At 41.6% G+C, this 26,294-nt stretch overlaps 1 protein-coding gene across 6 annotated transcripts in view; it reads right to left on the reverse strand.

Annotated features, from left to right (window-relative positions):
- ZNF532 (zinc finger protein 532) overlaps nucleotides 1-26,294 on the reverse strand; it is a 96,348-nt gene that overhangs the window by 19,305 nt on the left and 50,749 nt on the right. For 4 of the 6 annotated variants that reach the window (XM_006764437.2, XM_006764431.2, XM_015564405.1 and 1 more), the window contains 4 exons: nucleotides 18,560-18,741; nucleotides 14,166-14,342; nucleotides 8,903-9,065; nucleotides 5,273-5,554 (listed from right to left, as the gene is read on the reverse strand). In XM_006764437.2, coding sequence (XP_006764500.1) covers nucleotides 5,273-5,554; nucleotides 8,903-9,065; nucleotides 14,166-14,342; nucleotides 18,560-18,741 — 804 coding nt within the window. The remainder of the gene's footprint in view (nucleotides 1-5,272; nucleotides 5,555-8,902; nucleotides 9,066-14,165; nucleotides 14,343-18,559; nucleotides 18,742-26,294) is intronic. The other 2 variants (XM_015564406.1, XM_015564407.1) reach the window with 2 other exon arrangements.

Consider the following 26,294-nt stretch of genomic DNA (forward strand, 5'->3'; position numbering starts at 1 on the left):
AAAGCATGGATGGAGTGTTTGTGTGAACTAATATAAATTCAAAGTAAACATCATTACATAAAAGGGTACGGTCTTTTTTTTTTTTAGTTTTATTCATTTCAAACGAGCCAGATCCGGCCCGCGGGCTGTAGTTTGCCCACGGCTGAGCTAGACCCACAGCAGCCACGGGACAGTGAAGCAGAGAGGAGGAAAACCATGACGGTGACAGCAAGGGAAGTCAGTCGCTGGCAGTAGGTGATGTTTTTAATATGAATATTCTTAAGCCAGCAAGTCTGGGTACATTCACCTGAAGCAGACAGAGATGGCGGCCAAGTCTCCTATTTCTCCTGGCTGGCTATGGCACCAGACCCGCATCAGGGGAGTCTCTACAGGCCGAGATCCATGTGAGAGATAAACAGGAAGGGCCCAGGGGGAAGTGTCTTCGGCGGTCTCCAAACTACCAGCAGCCCTGGCGGGCGACGCACTCACAGCAAAAGCCTGCGTGTCTGTAAACACGTTCCTCACTGCCTCCGGCTCTAGCCAGTTACTGCTCACTCACCTGGTGAGGCCTGACTGCAGAGCCACAGGAGCAAACTCCAGGAGCAACACACAACCTGGCATCTGTAGGGCCAGCACGTTAGCTGATCTTCTAATACCTGTTTAACCAGTCTGTGCTGACCCAATCCCTTTGGGCAGTCATTCAGGCCAAAGGCTCCCATCTGCCAGGCAGCAAGGTAAAAGTGAGCTGCGATCTTTGGTTACAAAAAGGGGTGAGCCTAACTGGCCACACTGCCCATCCGAAAAAGCCTGGCTCACCAGCACTTTAGTGAACTCGTTCCGAAGTACTGACTGAGAACACCTGGAGTCAGGCGGGAGCCTCGCTCTCGAGTGTTTCCCCAGAATTCTCTGAAAGTCCTTCTACAGGAAGAGTCTCTGTGTCCCAGGGAGCCCACTCCAGCAATAGCCAGCCCCAAACACGTCCCAGGCAGCGGCTAAGATGCCTGAGCCTCTCCAAAGCACCCACGACTGTGCAGGAAGATTGACGCAGTAAATTAGCAACAGCAAAATGCTATTAACTACAACTGCAACTCTCCAGTGAGGCGGCAGGTCCCAAGTGAAGAATATAAGGCTGTTACACTCAACATCCTTCCAAAACTACAAACACACATTCGTTTATTTGATGACAGCATAAACCAGCGGTTCTCAACCTGTGGGTCACGACCCTTTGGCAGTCGGACGACCCTTTCACAGGGGGGTCGCCTAAGACCATCACAATTTTAACCAAGACTGACCATAACCTTAATCAATCAAAGTGACGATGGATGGAAAGTGCTATTTGCTAACTGTTCTAAATCCATACTGACAGATTCAATGAGACTAAAATTAAGCAATTTTTTGAAATGCCAAGCTTTTCTGCTCTGCAAAGAGCAGACTATTCAGCAGAGCGTTTGAGGAGTCTGGAATGAATCCATGTCTGCTGCTTACAAGCTGCAGAACCTGGGGTAATACATTACTGAACCTTCCCTGAACTTCCTTTCCTTGTCTGTAAAATGGGATTAGGCACAGCATGTACCTCATGAGCCTGTGTGAGGCATAGATGAGATAATAAACAGTGCATGCCACATGGTAAGCCCTCAATCAGTGTTAACCAAACTGTTGTTATCATTGTCATCACCACCTTCCGATTTAGCACAAGGCACCAAAACCATCCATCGGTATACCATCACAGTTCACTGGCTCGGAACATTTACATGCTGTCCTAACAGTGGTGTTTCCCTGGGTGACCCAGTAAAACCAGATCTTTCCAACAACTTCCAGCCTGGTGAAGCAAACAACTGGGCTCTCCAGAGGCATTGAGCCAAATACACTTCAAGTCCCTTACTGTGTGTAGCATGTTTCATACTTCTGGCTCATCTTAAACCCAGAAAGACTGGCTAGAAGCTGCTTATCACCTCACATGCAGTTCCCTAGATCTTGTACCTACAGCACAGGACACTGTGCGGTCACTAAATCATGTATGACTCCTATAAAAAGAAGAGGAAATTACGCTGGATGTCTTCCCAACCAGCACCCATGCTTGATCCACTAATTCAAGAGATATGTATTGGCTTACTCTGTGCTAGGGAGAAGCTCCTCGAGACTAGATGGTGCGAACTGAAGAGAGGAAGAAAGCCTCAAGTGTCTAATGGGAGAGGGCCCCCTGCACAGAGCTGCAAGCACATATTAGGCGGCACATGCTGCCATGGAAAATGCAGGAGAGGCCTCGACTCAGTCTGAGGGAACCAAGAAAGGCTTTCTTGATGTCGAGGCTGAGACCTGAAGGGTTAAGAGAAGTTAGCCTCCTGAGAGGTGAAGAGATATGACTAGAGAAAGAGTAGATCAGAAGGCAGCCAGGAAGCCACTGCACCACTCTGCGGGCAACAGGGACATCACATTTTACACAATCAGAACTGCTCTTTAAAAACCTCTTTCTGGATACAGTGAAGACAATAATCCAGGCAAGAACACAGATAAATGAGTGAGCTAAAGGGGAGTAAGTGAATGGACGGGGAGATGGCTGGATACCAAACTCTGACTGCAGAAGCTTGGGGGAGGGGGTGTAGGTTCCTTGCTGGGCAGGCCTCAGGCTCCTGTGAATGAACCAAGAAGCTGAAACACTTGATAAGCGGTCAGATTCCAGAGACTGGAATGCAGGTAAGAGATCACAGCTGGAGACAGAGACTTGGAAGTTACCTGCACATTTATATGAAAAGTGAAGTTATGAGAGTAACTGAAATTCCTCAGAGAGAGAGAGAGTTAAATGTTTCCAGGATAGAAACCATGAAAAACCCAGTAGAGTGTAGTGTTCAACTTAGGGTAGAAAATGCTTTTAGGAAGAACTGCAAGTTGTGTGAAATAGTGCAGTGGAGTCAGTAGAGGTCAAGTCCAAAATATGCCCACTGGAGTCAACAATGAGGTCATAGGTGAAGTGAGTTTGTTGACAAAGGTGAAGCTGAAACCCAAAGGTGGTCAGATCAGGGGAAAGTGGGAGTGGAAAAGTGCTTGCTTGGCTGTCTGAGAGGAGGAAAGACAAAGTGCAGAAGATTTGAAGTTTGGGGTTTAAATGCAGGAGAGGTGACATAAGCATTCTGATAGGAGGGAAGAAGAATGGGAAGAGATACAAGTATGTCTGCAGGCAGGGTGTGTGGAAGCGGAGGTTCCAGTCTGGCTTAGCTTGGCAGAACTCACAGGCTAGCTTCTAATTCATGTTTAACCAACCTTCTTTTCAGTTCACCAGCTTATAAAGACACTGCCTTCCCTCCCCCACCTCCCTTTAGTTCTTTCAGGAGGCTATGTGAACCAAATGTGAAACTGTAATCTAATCTGATGTGCCTTATTCCAAAAGGCAGGGTCCCAACTTCTTCAAAGCTAATCCTAAAATCCTACTAAGCCAAACATTTCCTCTGCGATGAATGGCCGCACAGCATGCTGGCGCACACATCCGAGTCAGGGCAGGCTCCGTGCTGCCATCCAAAGCCAATTGTTTAAGTAAGTGTTACATATCATCGTATAGTCTAGATCCAGTTATTGTCATATGTGTAAAATAAAGACAGTTTGGGAGAAAAAATAAAGAAACAAAGAATTCTGAAAAGTCTAAAATGGTTACAGAAGTCTCAAATGTACAAGAGATGCAAGGACTGGACTGCTGGCTAATTAGATCTGCTTCTGTTGTAACATTTGTGAAATCGGTTTGGGTGCCAAGGAAAGACTTCTAGAATCATTAACACATCCGGCTGTAAAATAACTACTGGTATTTACATAGATGGCTTATCACGTATTGACCCTCAAAAACGTAATACTTACAACCCATGTTGTGAGAGGCTCTGGCCTATTTAGAGAGCCTGATATTGAGATGATGAAATGAGCAATGGGCTACTAATGCCATATATATTCCGTAAGCAACACATTTTTATATGAAGAGATACTGAATTAAGTATAGTTAGACCAAAAGCAATAAAAACATTTTTATGCTATTTGTCATCACTGTGACTGATGTAGTAAAAGGGGAGCTTTGTGAGTAGTTCTAATAAATGATTTCAACAAATGAGATTACAAAGCAATGCTTAAAACGCTTCATGTAACAGGGATCTAGTATATACCAATTACAAATCAATTCCTAGGCACTCTTTACACAGGTTCCCCAAGGTCAACTATGTGGTTTAATTGGTTTAAGTTAAAGTAGTAAAATGGTTTCTTTCTTTATAATGTAATGTCTCTGGAGCCACTAATCAATTTTAGAATCACCAGTGGGACAAGCTGGTACTACGTACCTCTGAGTGCAATACATACAGAGTACAGCACTTGTGATGTATTCCTATCTAAAAATTCAACCTGAATCTAATTAAATTTCTAGAAACTATGGGATAAAGAGAAACAAGTTAAACAGTGTCAAAAGGAAGCCATTACCCAAATCCAGAAACTCGGGCAACATATATCCAATTTTTTGAACAACTAATGGCACATTAAAAAATAAGGGGGGGGGGGGATGGGGTCACATATGTAATACCTTAATCAATAAAGAAATTAAAGATTGAAAAATAAAATTGCTATAGAATAAGAGACATTTCAGTTACACAACAACTAATGTAAAGCAGACTCTCTCTGGATGCTGACCAGAACAAACCAACTTTGAAAAGGTCATAGTAATATTAAAAAATAATCTTGTTAGTTCAAGTCTAACAATGAGCATTTTTTTAAAAAATTTCATTACTTGGAAATGTGTACTTATTATCTTAAAGAGAGAAAGAATATACAGCTCAGATTTATCAGTGATTTTGAGTTCCAGAGCTTCTCCTAGATACTTTACGGATGAGATCCCTCTTCCCACTACCAAACTCAGGAAATAATCACCTAAGTCATAAAATGCTACTAGCAGTTTTCAAAACATCCACTTTCCTTCTCTCCTTTTTTCTTTCGTATTTGTCATGGGGCTAAGAGGTAAATTCACACATTTTTTAACTTTGGTTCACCTTTGTTCTGTTTCCTCACAAATGTGGTAGATAGCTCACTGCCAGCCTTGGTCGATATAAGTAATGGAAATTATTAGCAAAAGCACAGAACAAGATTGGAAGGGCTCAGATATGTCCCTTTTATAGATAAAGAAACTGAGGCTGAGAGACACTGAGTGATTTTTGAGGTCACCCTACTACTTACTGACAGACGCAAGCCAAGAACCCAAGTCCTGGAGGTCTGTTGGTGGGTGCGCTTCCTTACACCCAGGGGGCTGGGGCGGGGGTGGGGCTTTCACGCGTACCTTCCCGTGCTCCTTCCTCACGTGGGAAATGTAAAGATCTCTTTGCGTGAATAGGCGGTCACACTCCCAACACGTCCACCCAAGGCTGGCCACTTTCTTGGGTTCCATTGATTTCTTCACAGGAGACGAGGATTTCTTTTCCAATATCTCTTTCCCGTTCATGGATCTGACGTCCTCCTTGATTTGATTTGCTGAATTTTGAGTTGCGGGCTTAATGCTCAAAGGCAAGTTTATACCCAAGTTTGGAGGCCCTTCAATACTTTTCAACGATCCATGCATAGACTATGTCATAAAAAGAGAAGAAATATCTATCACAAATCACACCACTAAAAGCGAGCGCATGTGGGTTATCTCAATGCATAGGACGTTCACATGTGACTTACATTCACTCAGAAATAAATATTCATATATCAAGAAGAAAACCTAAGCAGAATATGTGCTCTAAAAAGATAAAGAAGTAGTATTTGTATGTCAACTAAATATGCATTTCTAGTTCAAAACTATTTTTGAAAAGTTATTTGCTTATGCCATTCTGAAACTGTTTAAAGAAGAACCTCGGTATTGAGTCCAGATTATTCCTGACACTCCCAGTCAGCACAGGGGTCTTCCTACAACAGAGCACCTCTGGGAAAGAACATTTCACTTTCACATACTGGTTGGTGTTCGAGGCCCCCAGTTAACCAGCTTTAACAAATACCTCAGACCCATATGCTAACAGCAAACCCTTCTCCCTTTCATATTTTTGGAACACTTGTAACAGTTGAGGGGTTTGCTGGAGTTTGGGGGGTCATTTTAATCTCCGTGCACCCTAAATCCATCCTTTCTTACTGACAGTACCCAGACTTGTGAACTAACTATACACAGTAGATACTCAGAAAGCCTTAGCTATTTATCCTCATTATCCTCAATAGCTATCTTCAGTTAAATGCTCAGGATTTAAAGTTCGAGTATGTTTGATCTAAGGAGGGCTCACATTGTTTTTTGTTTTGTTTGTGTTCTAGAAGCACGGAGTAAAAACAAAGAAAGCGAATCAGCCCATGCCTCCCCGTGGTTTCTCTTTGCCTTGAGCCTCTCCTTAGAGCAGTGTCCAGGCTGTGGCCAGCCTCCAAGTTCTCAGCCGACAGAGTCATGACGGGGCGCGTCCTCTGAGGCCCCTCAGTGCAGGCAGGTCTCCCAGGTGCTGGCTCCGGCTCCCATTCTCAGGCCGGGTCTTCCCTAAACAGAGCCGAGAATAGCCAGCCTTCCTCAGTTCTGCTCACCCCAGAAGGGAAAGGGGTTCTATAACTTTCTCCTGAGCAGAGGTTACAGGTCCACCCTGTCACAGGGGCCTGAGCTGCATGTCCCACGTTCCTTGGCAAAGAGAAATCTGGGGTTAGACGGGGTGTCTGGGCTCCCTAATACTGTGCTTTGCTTCCAGCTTCTGGCTTTTTATAAACAGAAGCCCTATTTTAACAGTTAACCATTTAACCCCCCAAAAACTAAATCCCAGACCTAATAAACTTTCCAGAAGAAAGTATTAAAGTATTCTTTTATAAAATAACCTTATGGTGCTAGAGAAATTATAGAAAAGCAGCAAAAACTTCTGCAGTAACAACAAGAGAGCAATGGAATGTGTGCTAGAGAATTTCTAACTTACACATCCTATTTTCACATGGTAAGTGAAAATAAGATTACTTAGTTAAAACAGATTTTTTAATAACAGAAATTCAACTTAATTCTTTCAGAGTTGAGTTTTCCTTACCTCCAGTCACAATAAATAACTTGAAAGTTTACTTTGAATGTGAATGCCAACATGGAATAAACCTGCATTTCACTGGAACTAAGAAGTGACATGAATTGGGTTAGACTGGGCAGCTAGAGACCTGCCTTTAACGCATGTGGGGAAACTGCTCCTGTGCTATTCCTCCCAATTCCTTCCTCACGACGAACTGACCAGCATGGGCATTAAGGAATGAAAATAAATTCACAAGGGCTATGTACATATCTTAAACATAACAAAAACAGGCTGCTCCTAAAACCTGATTTTCCTTCTCAGCCATCCCAAACACACCGAGGCGGGTAGTATTTAAAATGTATAGAACATACTTGAAATGAGACCATTAGTGAGTGGTCACGCCCACTATTTTCGTATCATGTCCTATAAAGGTTCGGATGCATAAAAACAATGCTTTCCTCCTGCAGCCACAGATTCTACCCCTCCTCTTCAGCCTCTATTTCTTGGGACCGTGTATTCCTCCAAGTTCACTATTCACATAGGGGAGACCTTAGCCACCAAGTCAATGATGACCCACTTCCAGATGTAAAGGTGAGTTCCAGAAAGCAAACACCTTAAAAGCCTTTTAAGGAGTAACTTTCCTTTGCGTCCCCTCCCCCATATAATATATTAAAATATTTGGGTCTAATCCCAATTACCCTACACTTTTTTTTTTTAACAGTTTTCAGTTTTTCCTGATCATTCATTATGCACTGTCAAGACAGCTTTATAATTTTAGCAAAACCTTTAAATATCCTAAGAGGATTGCACTGTACTTCAAGTGAGAATGATGAAACACACCACCCAGCCCATGCGCTTTACTGGCCCTAAGATGTCACATCACCACTACCTTTGCCTGGCCTCTAATGCGCAAACTCATGAAGACATGAAGTCCTGTGCAATAGGCACTATGCCCATGGGCTCACATACGCACAACACAGGAAATTTCAAGGCTTAACTGCCCATTCATTTAACTAAGATGAGACTAAACTAATTCAGACTTGATTTGCTCTTTCAATAAATGGACCTTTTTGTGTAATGTATTAAAACAGAGAAAAACTAAGGAGAAAGAGATTGAATTCATGATAATATTGAATCTGTTGTTTCTCTTTATTTTAAAAAAGTTAAAGTCACTTTAATCTCTGAGAGCTAATGGGTATTCTCTCCCAATCACATAGGAATAAACTTGTTTTACCTACCACAGTGGACAGCTAAGAGGCTAGGACTAAGCTCAGTCCTTCGTGAGCTTAAAAGGCTATAAAAAGATTAAAATGTCCCCTTTGAAGGTTAGAGTTAGTAGTCCAAGTTGGACATTTATTCATTTCATTAATTGAACACCACCAGGTGCTAGGCACTGAGCTGTATCCTGGACATTTTATAGTCAATTTACATGCAACCTTGATAGAAGGGGGGAAAAAGACTAAAGATGCAGGCGCATCAATTATAATGCAAACTTAGTCACTTAATTTCAAGGGAAAACCTTCATTTTTCCAAATACACCAATATTTATACATATCAGACAATTTGTCAGAGTCCCTTTCTATTTCTAAATCCTATACACCAAGTTTCCAAAAAAGTGAACTCACAGTCATCATTTTCACCTGCAGAAAAAGAGAACCCTATCACTTTATTATGATTTTAAAATCAGTGCATGCTTTGTTACTTTGTGTTGATCTTTCATGGTATGCAGATGAGGACTTGGGAATAAAAGCACTCTTCAGTGGAGTGAACATGTGCATTGCTCATTACCATCAACCAGCATCCATCCCTTCCCTCGACAGCCCACATGCCTTATGGTAATCTGCTGCTCACCCTTGATTTATGACCAATGGATGGATCTGGGATTCATTTAAAAGACATGAGAGAGACGCACACACCTTGATATGGTCCATCATGAGTTGCTTCTGTGCATATAAAAGAGAACAGTCTGGACACTTGAAAACAGACACCTTCTGGTTTTCGATGTGTTGGTCAAAGTGGCGATACAACAGGGTTTGCAGGGTAAATACGGTGTCGCACATGGAACACTTATATATTATTCTAAAACAGAGAAGTGCATGGACACGTCAGTCAGCCCCCACCGCTCAAACCAAAGGAACTTTCATCTCATCTCAAGACTTCCGGAGGCAGCGGCAATGAGAACACATAAACACGTAAGAACAAAACAGTTTAGCGTTGAAATAAACTTTTGAAGGCAACTGATATCACTCAAGTGCAGATTAATCTTAATATTTTGGGCAAGGACTTAGGCACATTTGCTTAGAAGTCTAAATGAATGACCATTTATGACTTACAGATGTACAATGGACAGGTTTTCATAAGGTCTCACTTGGCAGTTAGTAAACACTGAGCCAAATCACCACTGATGCTTTTTTTTTTTTAAGATCAGACAAGGAATGCGGCTCAATGGTGGTGCTCTAACCTGAAAAAGATTTTGAGGAATGCACTAAGCAGGCCCACTCCCATAACAGCCCTGTAACAGCTCAAGCTGTCACTTGTGCCAAGTTCTCACTTGGACTTAGTAGCAATTTTACACTTGAATGTCAACATTCTGTCTTAACAAAGAAAGCCCACAGAAAGGAAAATCCACACTGCAACACCTGAGTGTGCACTGGGCTTCCACGGGCTTAAAACACTCACGTCCACTGCAAACGATTTCCGTACCTCATGTTACTACCAAGCAGCCTCCTTAAGTTAGTTTTAAGCTAACCTTAAACCTCCTTAAGCACCTTTAACCTTCAGGACATAATACATTCTATCCAATGACACCTCCCACAGAGGCTCAGGCAAGAGCTGTCCATAGCAGTGAATGTTCCTAGACTCCTGGCCACAACACCTTCGCCTCCAGTGAATGTGACGGGTCACCTGTGAACACCCCTGCCCACAGTAGGTCGCCCACTGTTCCAGGTTACCCTGGTCCTTGGGGGAGGTCCTGGAAGACCTCTGTCTCCTTGGAAGAATGATGAGAATAGGTGCAAAGTTCTAGGGAGCAGCTTAGGAAAATGGCAGAGAAACAGTGACTGAAGGTGAAAGAGATGAAAAGGGAACGCTGAGGTTTCACCTGGTATTTCAGCAGCAAAGTTAAAGAAAGGAATGCCTCTTGTATCCACTTGTCTTTCCTCTCAGGGCCTGTTCAACAGAACACTTCTCATGTACCCTCCACCCTCACTGTGCATGTATTTGTCCAAAAATTACAGATTTAACTTTTTTCTCCACCGCCCCATAAAATTTATAAATTTAATTGGAGTGAGTGACATGTTTTTACAAGGTCTTGACATGTTAGTTTGGCACAGAGCACAAGCACCCTTGATTGGGACGGGGCAGTTTTTAAGATCAGACACAACTTCACCAGACTGCTCCAAGGTGGTACACTAACATGCCATCATTAACTTCGCCAGACATGGCAAAAATGATCATTTCCTCACTGCCTGAAACAGCTTGGATTTTTAAACAGTCCAGTAAATAAGAGCAACTGTGTAAAAATGTTGAAATTATGTTGCAGACATATACCAATGACATGGAAAGATTTTCATGAAAATTAAAACAACAGGTAATGAGACAGTATGTATGATGTGGTTACACTTTTTAAGGGGGTGTAGAAAAAGAATAGAAGGCATATATCTACCATCATCTCTGCTGGATGGCAATACACGTATTCCTTTCATTGTTCTGCTTATCTGTATTTCCTGATGTTTCTGTAATTAGCATACAGCAATAAGGGAAAAAATAGCCTGAAGAAAAGAAGTAAGATTACTAGGTAGGCTACGAATTTTCTCAGGATTCTATTCTTTCATGACAAATGGCATAGATCATTTTATACATTCTCCATTCCTTTGGAGTAGGGGTTTCTTTGGTTTCATTTGTTGCCTTCTACTTAATAGCAAGGAAAGTATAAAACAGCAGAGAATCATTTACTTCGGCTTTTTTCAGGGGAACAGGTTGTTAACATATTATCAGAATTCTGCCCCACAAACTGCTCTAAACACAAAGGGGAAATGGTGACACCAACTGCACTAGATGATGCGGTAATGACCTCAGCATGACAAGGACAGGCAGGCACAGCGGTCCCCAGTGTGACGCAGGGAAGATTCCAGCCCAGGGTGCACTTCCTGAGTGCACGAGCAGCTGTTCCAGATGGAAGAATGCTGATGAGACAGGACGATTAAATGCAACATGGGGTCCTGGATAAAAGACAATGTCTCAACCACTGGAGAAATTTTCATGGACTCTGTGAATTGGTTGGGAACGTAATCGATACTGACTCCTGACTGGGAGGGAGAGGCAGAAAACACTCCCATCTTTATGCCATGATGCCCAAGATTCCTACACAGGAGAAAGACAGCCACAGAGAAAGTACAAAATGAATGAAATGGAGATGCTGACAACTGGAGAATCTGAGGGACGGAGTGCAGGGGTCCTCCAGAGTGTTCTTCCAGCTTTTTCCTGTAGGACAGAAATTACTGCACAGTGAAAAACTGATGCTAATGAACCGCACAGGAACCTCAGACACACAGGGACAGAATATGAAGATGAAGCCAGCACACTGGAACCACCACAGGAGCCTGCCCGGCAGTGGAGGAAAGGCAGTCACAATGGGAGACCTGTGCTCACAAACCATCTAAACGGGTGCAGCACGGTGAGGAGACCATGAGGAATGCAGGGTGTGGGTTCTCAGGGGTGTGGGAATGGCAAACCAGAAAGTGTGTGCTTAGTCCTGGACGTCATAAGGCTCAATGAATGGCAGAGAAACTAGACTATAACCAAGGAGGGGAGAAACTGGAGGGGGTGGGGAGAGGGAAGGAAAGAAGAAATAGAAAGTTAAAACCAAATACCCACACCCAGGTCCACTGGTAGCAACCAAAACTCTCCAGAAAAGAGTGCTGCCCTTGAAATGGGTGTGAAAACAAATGAATAAAGGTTCTAAGCTCTGATATCCCTGCCACAAGCTTCCTCCATCACAGACTGAACTCAGCCAGGTGCACTGCACTCTCCTGAGCACCACACGCTGCCCTGGGAACTCACGCTGCCGCCGCTTCACAGGACACTGAGGCTCAGCTAGAGCAGTGATCAGCAAACTGCGGCTCGGCTCTTTGGCCCCTAAGCCTTAGGAGTACCCTAATTAAGTTAATAACAATGTACCTACCTATATAGTTTAAGTTTAAAAAATTTGGCTCTCAAAAGAAATTTCAATTGCTGTACTGTTGATATTTGGCCCTGTTGACTAATGAGTTTGCTGACCACTGACATCTGCTTGATGCCCCCTGAATCCCAGGGCCACAGTTCAAATTCTGCTTCGGTCCACTCCAAAGACCTCTACCCGGCAGCTACGGTGGTTCTGCATGTTTTCTTTATTAGGAACTTGTTCAAAAAGTCTTTGTTCTTATATAATTCTAAACTCTGAAGTTCTCATTTATCCACTTACATACATTTGAAGCTGGCAAATAAAAGGATGGCCCAAAGCAGCAAAAGAAACTGCTGTCTATCAGATGTAAGGAAAACACAAAAGCAAACGGACACAAACTGGATCACCATAAAATCCAGTATGGACACTGAAAATGATCTCAAATTACCCAGAAAAGATGAAACAGTATTCAAAGTTTCCTTGTATACAGCAAGGAAGCATGCCTGACCTTACACTGAGAAGCAAGGAACAGAGCACTGGACAGCACCTGGCACATAGTAACACCACATAAACGCATATTATAAACCTGGTGACATGCCTGTCCAGGTGGCTTGGTTGGTTGAACATCGTCCTGTGCACCAGGTTTCGGGTTCAATTCCCAGTCAGGGCACAGGGCTCAGCTGATCGATGTTTCTCTCACATCTCTCTCCCACCCCCACCCTCAGGTGAAATCTACAGCTATGTAGATTTCATATACATTTCAGCAATGAATTTGTTTTATTTGAATAAAAAACCCAATCTAAAACTTTATTCACTGGAGGGAATGACTATATTACTGTCCAGAAATCAGAAATCTTGCTACCATGAACACTGAAAACTAAAAAAATTCACTAATGTCCGTCTTCAGAATTGACACACCAAGTTGTATATGGGTCCCCTGACTTATAATCTGTCTCATTTTGAGGATCTACAAAGATTAGAGTGAAAAAAAAAAAGATTAGAGTAAAGGTCTTATTAGAATAAAATTCCGTATTATCATAGTTTTTAGTAAACATAGTCACTTCTGTAGTTTTAGTCAATAACATTTCCCCAAAACTAAAATTACAATAAAAGCCAAATATAGATAATATGGCATATCGACATACTCTCTCCCTAAATTCTCCTTGATTATGGAGTTATGGGCAAATATATAACAACAGATGTGAGGCTGCCAATCTAGTCTCACATAATCATCAAATTCCACACTGCCACAAATAATACAGGGGCAGGGAACCGTGGGCAGGAACTAATGCTACAGAGCCCCCCACACCTCCGCACGTGGGGGCTGTGTGCTAGGTAGGCATTTTGAACCTGACCTCATTTTATCCTCCCTCAAATGCTGGGACATAAGCATTCCCCTCCCTTAACGGGAAAAACGGAGTTTGAGACAAGGGTAAGTGATGGTCCAAGTTCACACAGCTGGTGGGTGGGGGTGGGATTCTGACTCCGGTGCCCATACTCCCTCTTTTTTCCTAAGCCACTTCTATTGCGGGTAGGCAGCCCACAACTGTCTGCTGAAGCACCACTTCATCACGAAAGACACACAAAAAGCAAAAATTGATAACACCAAAAGCGAGATTAAGGCAAAAATGAAATTTACTAATCAAGGACATACACTGGCAATGAAATTAAATTCCATAACCACTGTCTTAGTTGACTTCGTCTTATTAATGTTCCTATGAAAAGTGTATACTGTAAGAAAGAAACTATGAAAACATCGAAGGATGACAGTTTTTCATAGTTTTCCTAGAACGTGTTAAAATTATCTAAGGAAAAAGACAGAAGTGATAAATACAATAAGGGACATTTTGGACAAAGATGTCACCTGAAAAGAACTGAAAGATTTAGGGAGCTATGAGCATCAGAATCTGCCTGGTGACATTGTTTTTCTTATCTTAAGTTGTATTCCATGGAACTCCAACCTCCTCTAAAGCACTAATAAATTAGTGGAGTACAAGTCAAAAGGCAGTGTGACTTACTTTGGCTCTCCTATCTTGATGCCAGGATGTTGTGTGTAGGCATGGGAATGTGTGCTGGGGGCAGACTTAAACGCCATTGGACAAATAGAACACTTGTAGAAGACTTCACAGTGAGAACCTTGGATGTGAGACTTCAGTGCGGCCACATCAGAGTACACAACATTGCAATGTACACATCTGTTAGAAAAATAAACACAGAGTCATTAGCACGAGACCATTACACGGGTGAACTTAACTGGGTAAAAACTGAGTAAAATGAACACATTTTAAGTTTCCAATAGCTTTCTGGAAGTAGGTTTTGTTTTTTTCTAATGATAGAACATCAAATTATTTTTATGTAAGGAAGAAGGAAGATCATGAAGAAGAAAAATAAAACTCAAAAGGTCTATTTTTTTTTTTTTAACATCTTTAAAGTTTCTAGAATTGAATGTCCAGACTCCAGACTGTGGTGAGACCAATGGATCATGGGGGCCATGATCAAGGCCAGGAACACAGCAAGCCTGTCTTGACTTCTGGCTTTGGAGGAGGCTCCTACATGCTGGATTATGTAGGAGGGCCCTGAGGTTCCTCCCCACCCCCTTTACCCGATGGCATATCCAGCAGAAGAAATCTCCCTATCTAATCCTATGTGTGTCATCGTGGAGGGACACAGAGGAACACATGAGCGCTGGGTCCAAGGCCAAGGCCACTGTTCCTGGTCCAGACTGCTGTGGTTAATGTATACGGAGGTTATGGGTGCCCATTAGGTAGCGAAGGTCAACCACCTAATTTGTCTCCTAAAAAATAAATTTAAGTCCACTCCAATTTAAGAAAAGACATGAACGATAAACTTCTGAAAAACCAACATCTCTAAATAAATGGTCTCTAGCTAACCTCTTTACCTCTTGAATTTCTAATAATTCAATTACCTTGTTTCTCATTCCAATCTACTCCTACAGAAACACACTGTAAAAAGTAGAGATACATTTCTCCCCAAACTCATCTTTAACACTCAAGGACTCCTAGCAACACTGAGTGTGTGTGACCATTTGATGACCTGATTGTCCTTCTCTGTTGACATCAACTATGTGAATGGGAAAGCCGACCTGAGGAATGAAGACTGCAGACAGGGCCTGCCTTCTAGGAGGCAGAGCTTAGTGACGGCTGTATTAATCTAAGGTACTTCTATTCTTAGATCCCCCTTTTGAATTCCTGGAGATACTCCCAAAGCCTCAGGGGAATGGCATGCTCTGAATGACTCGTGTTCTATAAAGCGTGCCTTGTTAAGCTTTGCAAGCATTTTATAAAAACCATTATTAATGCATTAGCATTTTAAATGGCTTAAAGCATATTGTTTAGCAGCAAATAGAGTAGCAACACTAAATAACAACAGGAAATAATTAAGGAAAGCTCCCCCATCTTGTCTACTTTTATTTTAGGCAATAAAGCCACCCAAGCATACTGAAATTATTCCGGGTTAACCTGAACTTGTGTTGTCTTGAACAGGTTATTATTGATCCTCTTTGGGCTGGTTTCTCATTTGTAAATTGAGATCTTTTTTTTTTAGTCCTTCCCAACCCCAGAAGTCTGTGAACCCCATGAAAGAGAAAGGTGACATAAAACAAAACCAGATGGGTTACTAATGAAACAGAAGCATCCTCTACACCGTGAGTCATACACAAAAGATTTTTCCCATAAGGGGTAGAAGGGTGGTATTCAAAGGGCAAAAAAACAAGGAAGGGCCTAAAGGAACAAAGAGCTCATTCTCTGAAGTTGCCTGGAGTGAAAGAGTAAATCCTCAAGAAAATCAACAGGATATTAAAGAATCTACAGCTGATAAAGGAGGTGGCTAAGGCGTGGTCCAAACAGCATCATAGAAGCCAAAGGAAAACCCTCTGCAATGGAAGGAAAGAAAGAAGAGAGAGAGTTGCAAAATAACTGCCAAGGCGTGAGAGAAAGGTTCAGGGTAACAAGAGGATGTAAATAAGACAAACAGAAGTCAGAATTTGAAGGGGCCATACAGTATCCTAATGCTACTAAAAATCAATCTGTTAATATTTAAATCCTTTGTGTTCTGGGTATGAATCAAGTTTCTCTTAATTTTTTTATTTTAAAAATGTTTACAGTATAGAATCCAATAAAATTCCTCTTTCTAGATTCAGATCCAATGGATCGAGAAGTAGGAAAGTTCAGAGAAATACTTGACTTTTACCAAATCAACCACAAGCTAGAAGCGACCCCCCTCATTCTGCAGGAGACGCAATATGATCAGGAAAGAAAATGTGGCACACTGAACCTGAAAGAGACCAAAGAAGACCTGGAGCGTGTTAGATTCCTCTGCCAAAAGAAAACAAAATAAAACAAAACAAAAAACCCTAGAAAGCCAAAAAGAAGAAAATATACAAGGCCAAAGGGCTGCTGAGTGAGCCCCAGTCCCACATTAGACCGGACCATTATTTAAAACAGCAGGAAAAAAAACTAAGATCAAGCCCAACCTGCGTGGCTTAGTAGTGGAGTGTTGACCCGTGGACCAGGAGGTCACCATTCGATTCCGGTCAGGGCATATGCCCAGGGTCACGGGCTCAATCCCCACTGAGGGGTGTGCAAGAAGCAGCCAATCAACGATTCTCTCATCACTGACCCCTCTCTCCCTCTCCCTTCCTCTCTCTGAAATCAATAAAAACATTTTTTAATTAAAAAATAGTAAGATCAAATTATTTTCTATCATCTAAAGAGGCAAACATGAACTAAACTTCAGAATACACAAATACACAGTATTTTTACAACTACTATAAGCCTCATGTCCAGAAAAAAAATCTATACTAAACACAAAAAATTTTAGGTAAAATTCAAGACCCCAAATAGAAGCAACTCTGTGAATGTGGCAAAAGAGGGGGAGGGGGGAAGAAAAGGGAGCTTCAAAGTCTCTGTTTTAAGTAGGAAAGGTATCAGGAATAAGTAAAGTTATCGATGTCCCACTTTCTGTATTCATTCCAAACTAAGTTTACTTTCATTCTATTAGAAAAATAAACAAAGCGTGTGAAGGAAGTTTGGCACCTGTTAAGAAGAGCACTCAGACATGCTGTCCATCACCATCACACAAAGAATCCAGTGCAGGGACTTTCTATCCGCGGGGAAAGAACCACGGCATCGTGTGTACAGATTCTGGGGAAGCGAGGGCACCTCCCATGTGTGACTTTCTTCCTAAGCACTTAGCATGCAGTTGATTACCCTGTTTCACTCTAACATCCAGGTGGAGATGGAGGAAGCATCACACCAATTTTACAGACAGGGCACCAAAGAACAGAGATAACACGAATTAACACATGACTAGCAGAACTGGTACCCAAAAACTCTGGTTTCTTAACTTCGAAACCCAAGGTTTTCTACTAGGGTAAATCCCAACTCATTAAATATTGTGCATCACAAGTCTGGAGGCATGAGATTAAAACATAAAATAATGATGCCATAACCAAAATTTAACTGAAATAAGACTATCAAATATACCACTAGACTTCATTTTTATAGATCATAACTGTATTACAACTAAAAAAAAAAGTCACTGTATATGAACAGTCTAACTTTGAAGACACTAGGCAACCAAATACTTAAGTTTAAGACAAACACACAGTACAGTTATACCTCTATTAACAAAGACACTGTGTATCAGCGACTGGTTTTCTTGGTGGGCCTTCACTGGGTCAAAATATAAAAGGCACAGGCATGCATTTCAGAAGGTCACAAAGTGGAGAACAAAGTTCAAGTGCCTCATCAATCGATAGTAACTAAATTAACATTAGATTCGTCAGATGTTGCAAAAGACACATCTGAGCATTGTAGGGGGTAGTGAAAGGGGTTCTAGTCAAGATGTGTGAAGAGAGGGAGAGGCCTGGGCAGAGGTGATGGAGAAGAAGGACTCGAGAAGGTTACCTGGGGTGGAAGGCGCTTCCACAAAGAGCCATGTTAGGAAAGAACATACACCCAGTCTGTTATCATGACAAAATAAAAGTAAGGAACCATCACACCCTTTCTGATTGAGAGAGGAAAGATTAAGAAGTACAGACATGCATGGTATTGTTACAGGAGTTAAAATGCAAAGGAAGACATAAAAGTATGCTGGAAAGAACACAGAAAGAAAAGGCTGGAACAGTCGATCAAAGCCAAACCCTGCCACATGCACACTTTTGCCCGGAAGGCTCCATTCACCCTTAGGTGTGTGTGGGCCAGAGGGCCACGTCCACATTCAAGGATTCCAACAGATCAATTCTACCACAGACGAGCTCGGTTCCTAAAGGATCTGTTAATCGAGGTATCACTGCATGACCCTGGACACAAAATGCACAGACCACTCCAAATGCTGTGCGGTTAGTAAGTGAACAAGCTTTACTTGCGCGTTAAGTCGACGAAATACTGACCGAAAACCAACTCTCCGCGTGTAGTGCAGACAGTTCTTGGTGACGTGGGTCTGGAAGTGCACCGACCTGCAGATGGCCCCGCACTCGGGGCAGGTGTAGGGAGATTTGTGCTGATGGATTCTCTGGTGGGATGCATAGCTGCACTGGTTGGGAAGCAGCATCTGGCAGATAGTGCAAGTCTTCTAAATAAACCAAAGGGGGAGAAAGGGTTGGTCCTACGAAGTACTTTCTAGCACGCAAAGAAGCTTGGTTAGACCTCAAAATCTCTACACAGCGGTCATTTCAAATACGACGATAACTAAGCCCAAGGAAAAAGCAAAACTGAAAGTCACATGTTCAATGAAAACTTCCTTACCCTGTAAAATAAAAATAACATTTACTAAGTAGTCAGGCTCACCCAAAGTATGAAGAGAATGTCAGCTTTAGGTAGAATTCCAATTTTGTTACCTTTGCATTTTAAGTGTAAAGAAGAGGTAGCAGAAAGGTGTTCTTGCAAATTATGTAAGCAAATCAACATGAATGTGTAAATACAAGTTTATGGGCATCTATCTTGACAGTAGTCACAGTTCTCACAACTCAAAAAACGGTCTTTAAAATAATAGAAATGAATTAGAGCCTAATCCAGATTAGATATGTGCATTTTAAGCCACCTCAGTTGTTTGCAATCTGAAAAACAGGAATGCAAAAGAATGCCACAGCAATTAGTTGTGTGTTGTTTCTTTTGTTTGTTTGTGGCACATGCACTGATCTCTAAATGGATGATGAACTGGACATTATATGGCTTATAAGTATAACCAGTGAAGTCAAGTTCAGAAACATAAATTTAGATATTAAACTGAAACTTTAGACAGAGCTTAAAATCTAATCACATATGAAATGAAATGGAGACTGAAATCCTCTTTGGAAAGGCTCTGCATCATTAAGTAACCAGGGAAAACTGAAACACTATTTTTCATCCCTTAGAGGTAAGCACTACACATGGCATATTTTTAAAACTTAAAGTAAATATAAACTGAGCGCTTACTACTTCCATTCCAAAAATAAACCTAACACAGCACAAGATAAAATGTGCTGGAACACTATTTGGATCTTCATGCAACGAGTGTCTACTATCTTCTAAAATGTACAATTTGCACTAAAGTCTGTTTTCTTAAAAAGCCTCACAATATAGGCTCTAGCTAAGGTTAAAATGATCTTTTAGCTGACAAAAGAATTACAACATTTTTAAAGGAATTTTTATTCTTTTAGCTTTTGAATCAAGCCCAAAAATTAATGTTTAAACTTCTGAGCAACTCAGACTAAGAAAAAAAATCAGAAACTCACTTGAAAATTCTTTCTTGTTTTTCTCCTGAAAGAACTAAAATACAAAGTTTATCCCACAAAATGTTTATTATAATCACAGAGTAAGAACATTACAGGCAGCTTTGACGAGGTTAGCATCATTAAAAAATACCATTCCTTTTCTAATAACAATATACCAAAAGTTAAAACAAGCCATGCCAAAGAAAACCAATCAACAGATTTGTTAATTAATTATTAGATCCTGTTAACATCTACCTTATCACAGGTACTCATTTGTTTCTCTGAACTAAAATTTTCTACTTTCACCACAATCATTAATCTCAAGCAGTGAATTATAATGTCTGAATTTCCACAGCATCTTAGAATGTCTTGCACTTACTTAGGAATAAAACCAACATATTCTATACTAAAGGCAAATCATATTTCATTTATATATATATAGATACTAACTCCATTCTACCGTAAGTCAAATGGTGAACTACACACTTTAAATAAATACATTTAAATACAACATCTCATTAGTTATCATAATAATCTATGAAGTAGACAATATGATGTCATTTTACAGATGAGGAAACAGGGTTTGGAGAAGTTAAGAAACTGCCACAGCCCCACAGTTAGTAAGTATGAACCAGGATGTGAACTAGGCGCTGACTACTTCCAAGGCCTGTGACGGAATGCTCGTGAGGGGGTGGCACGGGGGTTAACAAGGAATGAACAAACACAAATACACAGGAGAAACACTATTAGCCAATACCCCTGAATACCAACGGTGACCATTATGTTAGCATTATAGGTGCTCCCCCTCCCTCCACAGCTTCACTTTTATCAAATGCATTGTGGTTAAACTATTTTCATAATAGGGGAAAATAGCAATAAAAAGAAAAATCTACAAAGGAGACAAAGTATGTGTTCTGTAAAAACTGAGAAATCTTTCACATTATCTCTCATCAAGATATGTATACCCTTCACAATACACATAAAATTCACAATGAATTATTTAAATGCTCTTCCCTATTGGACATTTATACTAGTATGTTTATAAAACATATATAACTATAGAAAAAGTTATGAATGCGTTGGTGGTGAAAAAGCTTTGTTTCTAACAAGTTAACAATAAAGTATCAAAATTATTCGATTCAAAACAGGTTTTGTAAGTTATTAAGTGCTCTTTAGAATAGAAACCTGTGACTACAAACACTGAAAAATGTTTAGAGTTTTGGGGTCACCCAAACACCAACATATCAACCCCAACTTCTCTCACACCAGTTCTTCCTGTCAGACTGTGTACAGGGTGGTCCACCCACCGCCTTGGGGCGCTGTGAGAGCTCGGTCCAGTTATTACTCCCAGCACCACCCCAGGCACTGAGCAGCTATAGGAATGTGCATGATCCACATCCACCGGGCAAGGTTCCCCACCCTCTTTAGATGCAGAAGTACCAGGACAAAGTGGGACCCAGTGTGGACTACAGCCTCAAACCAAGATGCTTTCATATTCTGCCATGATTGAAAAGGGAGCACTGGCCACTGGGAATCGCGCCGAATGAGGACCTCAGGTTCAGTGTGCACATACACATGCATATACATCCGTGTACACACACTGTATTTTCTCCCACATCCCTGCTGCCATGCCTCACCTCCATTCCGCTCTGAGAAAAAGCATGCTGTTTGGGTTGTAGACATTTCTCCTAAATGCTTGGTGCGACATCCATAGCTTTAAAGTCACGTAAGCACAGTTCACCAAACTATACGTCCTCAGATTTAGTCACCGTGCCTGTTTAGATAATATTGTAATCCCTGCTCCTGAGAGAGCGGTGATGCAAAGGCATGTGTCCCATTAGCTTCTCTGGGATCCTCTGCATTCATGGCCTTGACCCGCTTCTCTGGATTTGAGGGACATATTAGGGCAGAGGAGCAGGCCAGGATTTCTGTGGTCTAAAAGAACATAACTTTCCATTTTTAATTTAAACAAAGAAACTACAATATATCTCAAAATTCTAACTCCCTACAAGTTGAAGCTATTTATAAGAAGACAAAGCAATTTAATGTGACAATACCTGCCTTTTGAATAGAAAAGAGTAAAAGTACTGAAAAGGTTTCAAGTGTCTTCTGACATTTTATTTACATCATCTAAAAATGGAAGAACGTTTTCAGAATTTAAGCTAATTTCTATTCTGGGGCAGACTCATTTGCTCAGAAAACTGCTACTTTTTCAATATAGTACTTTTCAAGTCAGGAAACACGAGAAGCTACAGGAAAACAAAGCTGAAAAGTAAACACAATCTACACTTGACAACTACTCGCATTTCGCCTTCTCTGCCCACCTTGACACCAAAATCGATGGCTGCCTCTCTCGTGGGGGCTGTGGGGTCCGGTACCCTATGGGATGTCCAAGTAACAAGGAAACAATTCTATGTGTTTCCATTCATATTTTGTGGAGAAAAATAGGTACAAGGGGAAAAGTGATAAAGGCTAGAGATACGTGAGTTAGTACAGCATATTTATGCCTAAATCCCAGAGATCAAAGACCTGAGACAGCAGGAGACACTGCATCTAAAGGTCAAAACAGCCAGCTTTGCAGCCAACCCAGATGCGAAGTAAGCTGTTTCTGCCTCTTTAACAGCAGCTCTATAATCTTCTGTCTACAGCATAATTACCAAAAAATAATAATAATGAAGCACACTTGTTTTCTGGCTTTCACGTTCACACATCTTCACAATGACAACACAGAGAAAGCATTTCATTTCCAATCTCACGTCAACGGAAATAAGAATTACAGCAGAAATGACTATATGCCTTTGTTCCCAGAGCTCGTTTGGTTGTGATGTTTTTCCCCTCAAATTATTCTGCTGCAGTAAAAATCCCTCGTAAGAGTCGACAGTAAAATGGGCAAATTTTCAGAAAATATGGTCAACGCACAGAATCCATTCAGATAATAATCAGTGGAGTACAGAGTTAAGTGAAAGGTTGATAACACTGAAATATATACTAAGATGGGCCTCGCCTGACTAAAATTAAAATGAAGCATTTCAGAGAGCAGGGCAAGAAACCAGAAGTCCTGAGCCTTCAGTTAATGTGTTTGGGGCAGGCGGGGGAACCAAGGCGGCACCAGTTTCCAGAAGCTGCCTAAGCAGAGTATTTCTAGAAACAAGGGCTGGCTGGGCTGCTCAAGATAATTTAATGTACTTGGTATATTGTATTGGCGATGCCCAGAGAGTTCCTGCACGAAACGGAATCCCTGAAAATGAGGACCAGGACAGGTTAAGTCACCTTCACCTGCACTCTTGCCGCTGGCCTAGATGTAACTCATGAGTCAATTCTCAAATGATTCCTATGGTCTCACACTGTAAAATGTTTTGTCTATATCACCGTTATCAGCATGAACCAGGGAAGGAACAATGAATCAGAAGTCTTGCCTTGAGTCCCAACTATGCCACACACTGGGTATTTGTATCTTCAATTGTAAAACACAAGGGCTGACCAAAGGACCTATAACATCCAATTCTATGGCTGATGGAGACTCTACAAGAAAACTGATTTTGCCAATTTTTTAGAGGTCACTGAGTGCGCTGCCAGTCTGTACTTGGCTAAATTTAGCCCTGGTTTCACAGAGAGGTGAAGCGATGACATTCTAATACATTTAAATATTAATTATTAAAATTAAAGTTGTCAGCTCTTCAATACTTCATGGAGAGCAGGAAAACTTCTCTGGCCCCTTCACCCACTCCTCTATTCAATGTGTCCCAAAGCAGGGGTCATTAATCATATAGGTTGGCATACAACTCCAACCAGGGCAGATCAACTGATGTCCAAAGTCCGGTCGGTGCCCGTGTGCTCCGTTTTTATTGCACTGCGTGGTCTGGTGCGTCTGGGAAGGGAAGTGATCCCCCCATGATGTCCTGCCACCTCGTCCTCTCCTTCAGCTGCCTGCTCCTGTGAGAGATAAACAGATGCAGGCAGGACAGCTAACCCAGACCTAAGCATGCTCAAAGTATTACCCCATATCATGTACCAGAGTGTGACAGAATTCCACGACTTGGACTCGAGCTCCAGCTAAACCATATATTCCAATCCTACTCTTAGCATAGACCTGCCCCTGAGGGCTTCTGAGCACAGAGCCAGGTAGTAACAGAGTGGCACTGACCTGCTAAGGCAATCTTTGCTTTCACAGAACATCTGTAAGAGGAGGAGCTGCTGCTGGCAAGTCAGAATTCAGCAAGTGCCATCATAGCCTTACTCTATCCCATTACATACTGGCAAAGTCCCACAAGGCTAACCACGCAGGTACGAAAGATGGTGAAGGAGATCTGGCATGTACAGACACAGCCGGGCAGCCAGAGAGATCCTTGGCTGGTTCAAACACGTACCCTTAGAAAACTGAGAAAAGGATCTGATCAAACCATAAACAGGAATCCAAATATCAATGAGTAGAAAATGAAAGATACAAAGTGAAGGAAGATGGTGACTGCACTAAACCAAGAAAAGGTTCTCTAGAGGAAGGTTGAGTCTCCAAGGTTGGAGCCCACAGATGTCAACGGGGTGGAAAAGAGCTTGACCGCAATCCTTTTACAGGTGGAGCTAAGGAAAAGGGATGTGAACTGAGCAGAGGAAATGTCTGAGAGTCAGAAGAGAGACTCGGGGAGTCAGATGGAATGCTGTCCTCCCCGTTGTTTAGTTCCAAAAACAACTGAGCGTCACTGGCTGAAGCCTCGGGCAGAGTCCAATGATGTAATTCCAATTTCTCCTTGAAAACAGCAGCGACTTTCAGGCATTTAAACAACAGAGTGGAACTTTCACTTCCAGGAAGAGATGGGAAGTTCCTTTCCTTATTCCTTCCACTAAGCACAACTAAAACTCCCGGGCATTGCGTATAAAGCAAACACAAGCCTCTGAAAGGCTGGGAGATGGGCAAGCTGGCCAGGGAACCAAGGAATGACAGTGTGTAGAAGACTCATAATTACAAAATAATAAAAGAAGTCAAAGAAGATCTAAGTAAATAAAGAAATATTCTATGTTCATGGACTGAAAGACCCAACGTAAGTAAAGATATCAATTCTCCCCAAAACTGATATACAGGTTTAATTTAATTCCTATCAAAACCCCAACAAGATTTTTTATACATATTGTCAAGACTATTCTAAACTTTTTTTTATATAGAAAGGCAAATAAACTGGAATAGTTAAAATTTCTGAGAAAAAAGAATAAAGCTAGAGAAATCAGTCTATTGGATTTCAAGACATTTTACAGTTATAATTCATATGGTGATATTGGTGAAGAGATGGACACATAAATCAATGGTACAGAATAGATAACCCAGAAATACCTACACTAATATGTCCAAATCTGACAAAGGTGCAAAAGCAATTCAATGGAGGACAGAAAGCCTTCTGGACAAATGGTATTGGAGGAAGAGGACATGCATGGACAAAAATAAATAAACAAACAAGCCTCAACCCAAGTCTCCTACCTTTTACAAAAATTAACCCCAAATAGATCACAGGCTTAAATGTAAAGCCTAAAACTACAAAACCTTTAGAAAAAAAATAGGATAAAAATTTCAGGATCTAGAACAAAGAGCTCTTATAGTTGAACAAAAGCACAAGCTATGGGGGAAAAAAATTGATAAGCTGGACTTGACATCAAAATGCAAAACTTGCTCTACCAAAGACCTTGTAAAAAAATTTTTTTTAAAGCAAGCCACAGACTGGGAGAAAAGACTTGCAACCACATATCCAACAAAAAAGACTAGTATCTAGAATATATCAAGAATTCTTAAAACTCAACAGTGGGGGGAAATATCTAATCTGAAAAGGGCAAAAGACATTAAGAAACATGTCACCAAAAGGATATACAGATGGCAAACACGCGTACGAAAAGATGTTCAAAAGTATCAGCTATTGGGGAATCGCACACTAAAACCACAATGAACTATTACTACACACCTATCAGATGGAGAAAACAGAAAGACACCACCAAATGCTAACAAAGATGCAGATAAACCAGACCACTCAGAAACTGCTCGTGGAATATAAAATGGTGCAGCCACTTTGGAAAAGAGGTGTGTTTTTTTTTAATATAAATATGTAATTACCGATAGGAGAACCAAGATGGCGGCATAGGTTAACGCCGGAGTTTGCTGCCTCGAACAACCACTTCAAAAGTGAAACTAAGACGGAACGGACATCATCCAGAACCACAGGAACGCTGGCTGAGTGGAAGTCCTACAACTAGGAGGAAAGAGTAACGCAAACGGACACTCAGAGGAGGCGCAGTGCTGAAGTCAAATTCTGAGGTGCGGAGTGCACGGAGCGGGCTGGCGGCGGAGGGCGCGGTTGGAGTTTTCAATCGGGAGGGAGTCGCAGACTCTGAGATCCAGATCCAGGCGAGTCTTTAGGGACCGTCAAACGGGAGAAGCGGGACTGTCTGGTTTCAG

This window comes from Myotis davidii, unplaced genomic scaffold (assembly GCF_000327345.1).
Source record: "Myotis davidii unplaced genomic scaffold, ASM32734v1 scaffold38, whole genome shotgun sequence".
Lineage (NCBI taxonomy): Eukaryota > Metazoa > Chordata > Mammalia > Chiroptera > Vespertilionidae > Myotis > Myotis davidii.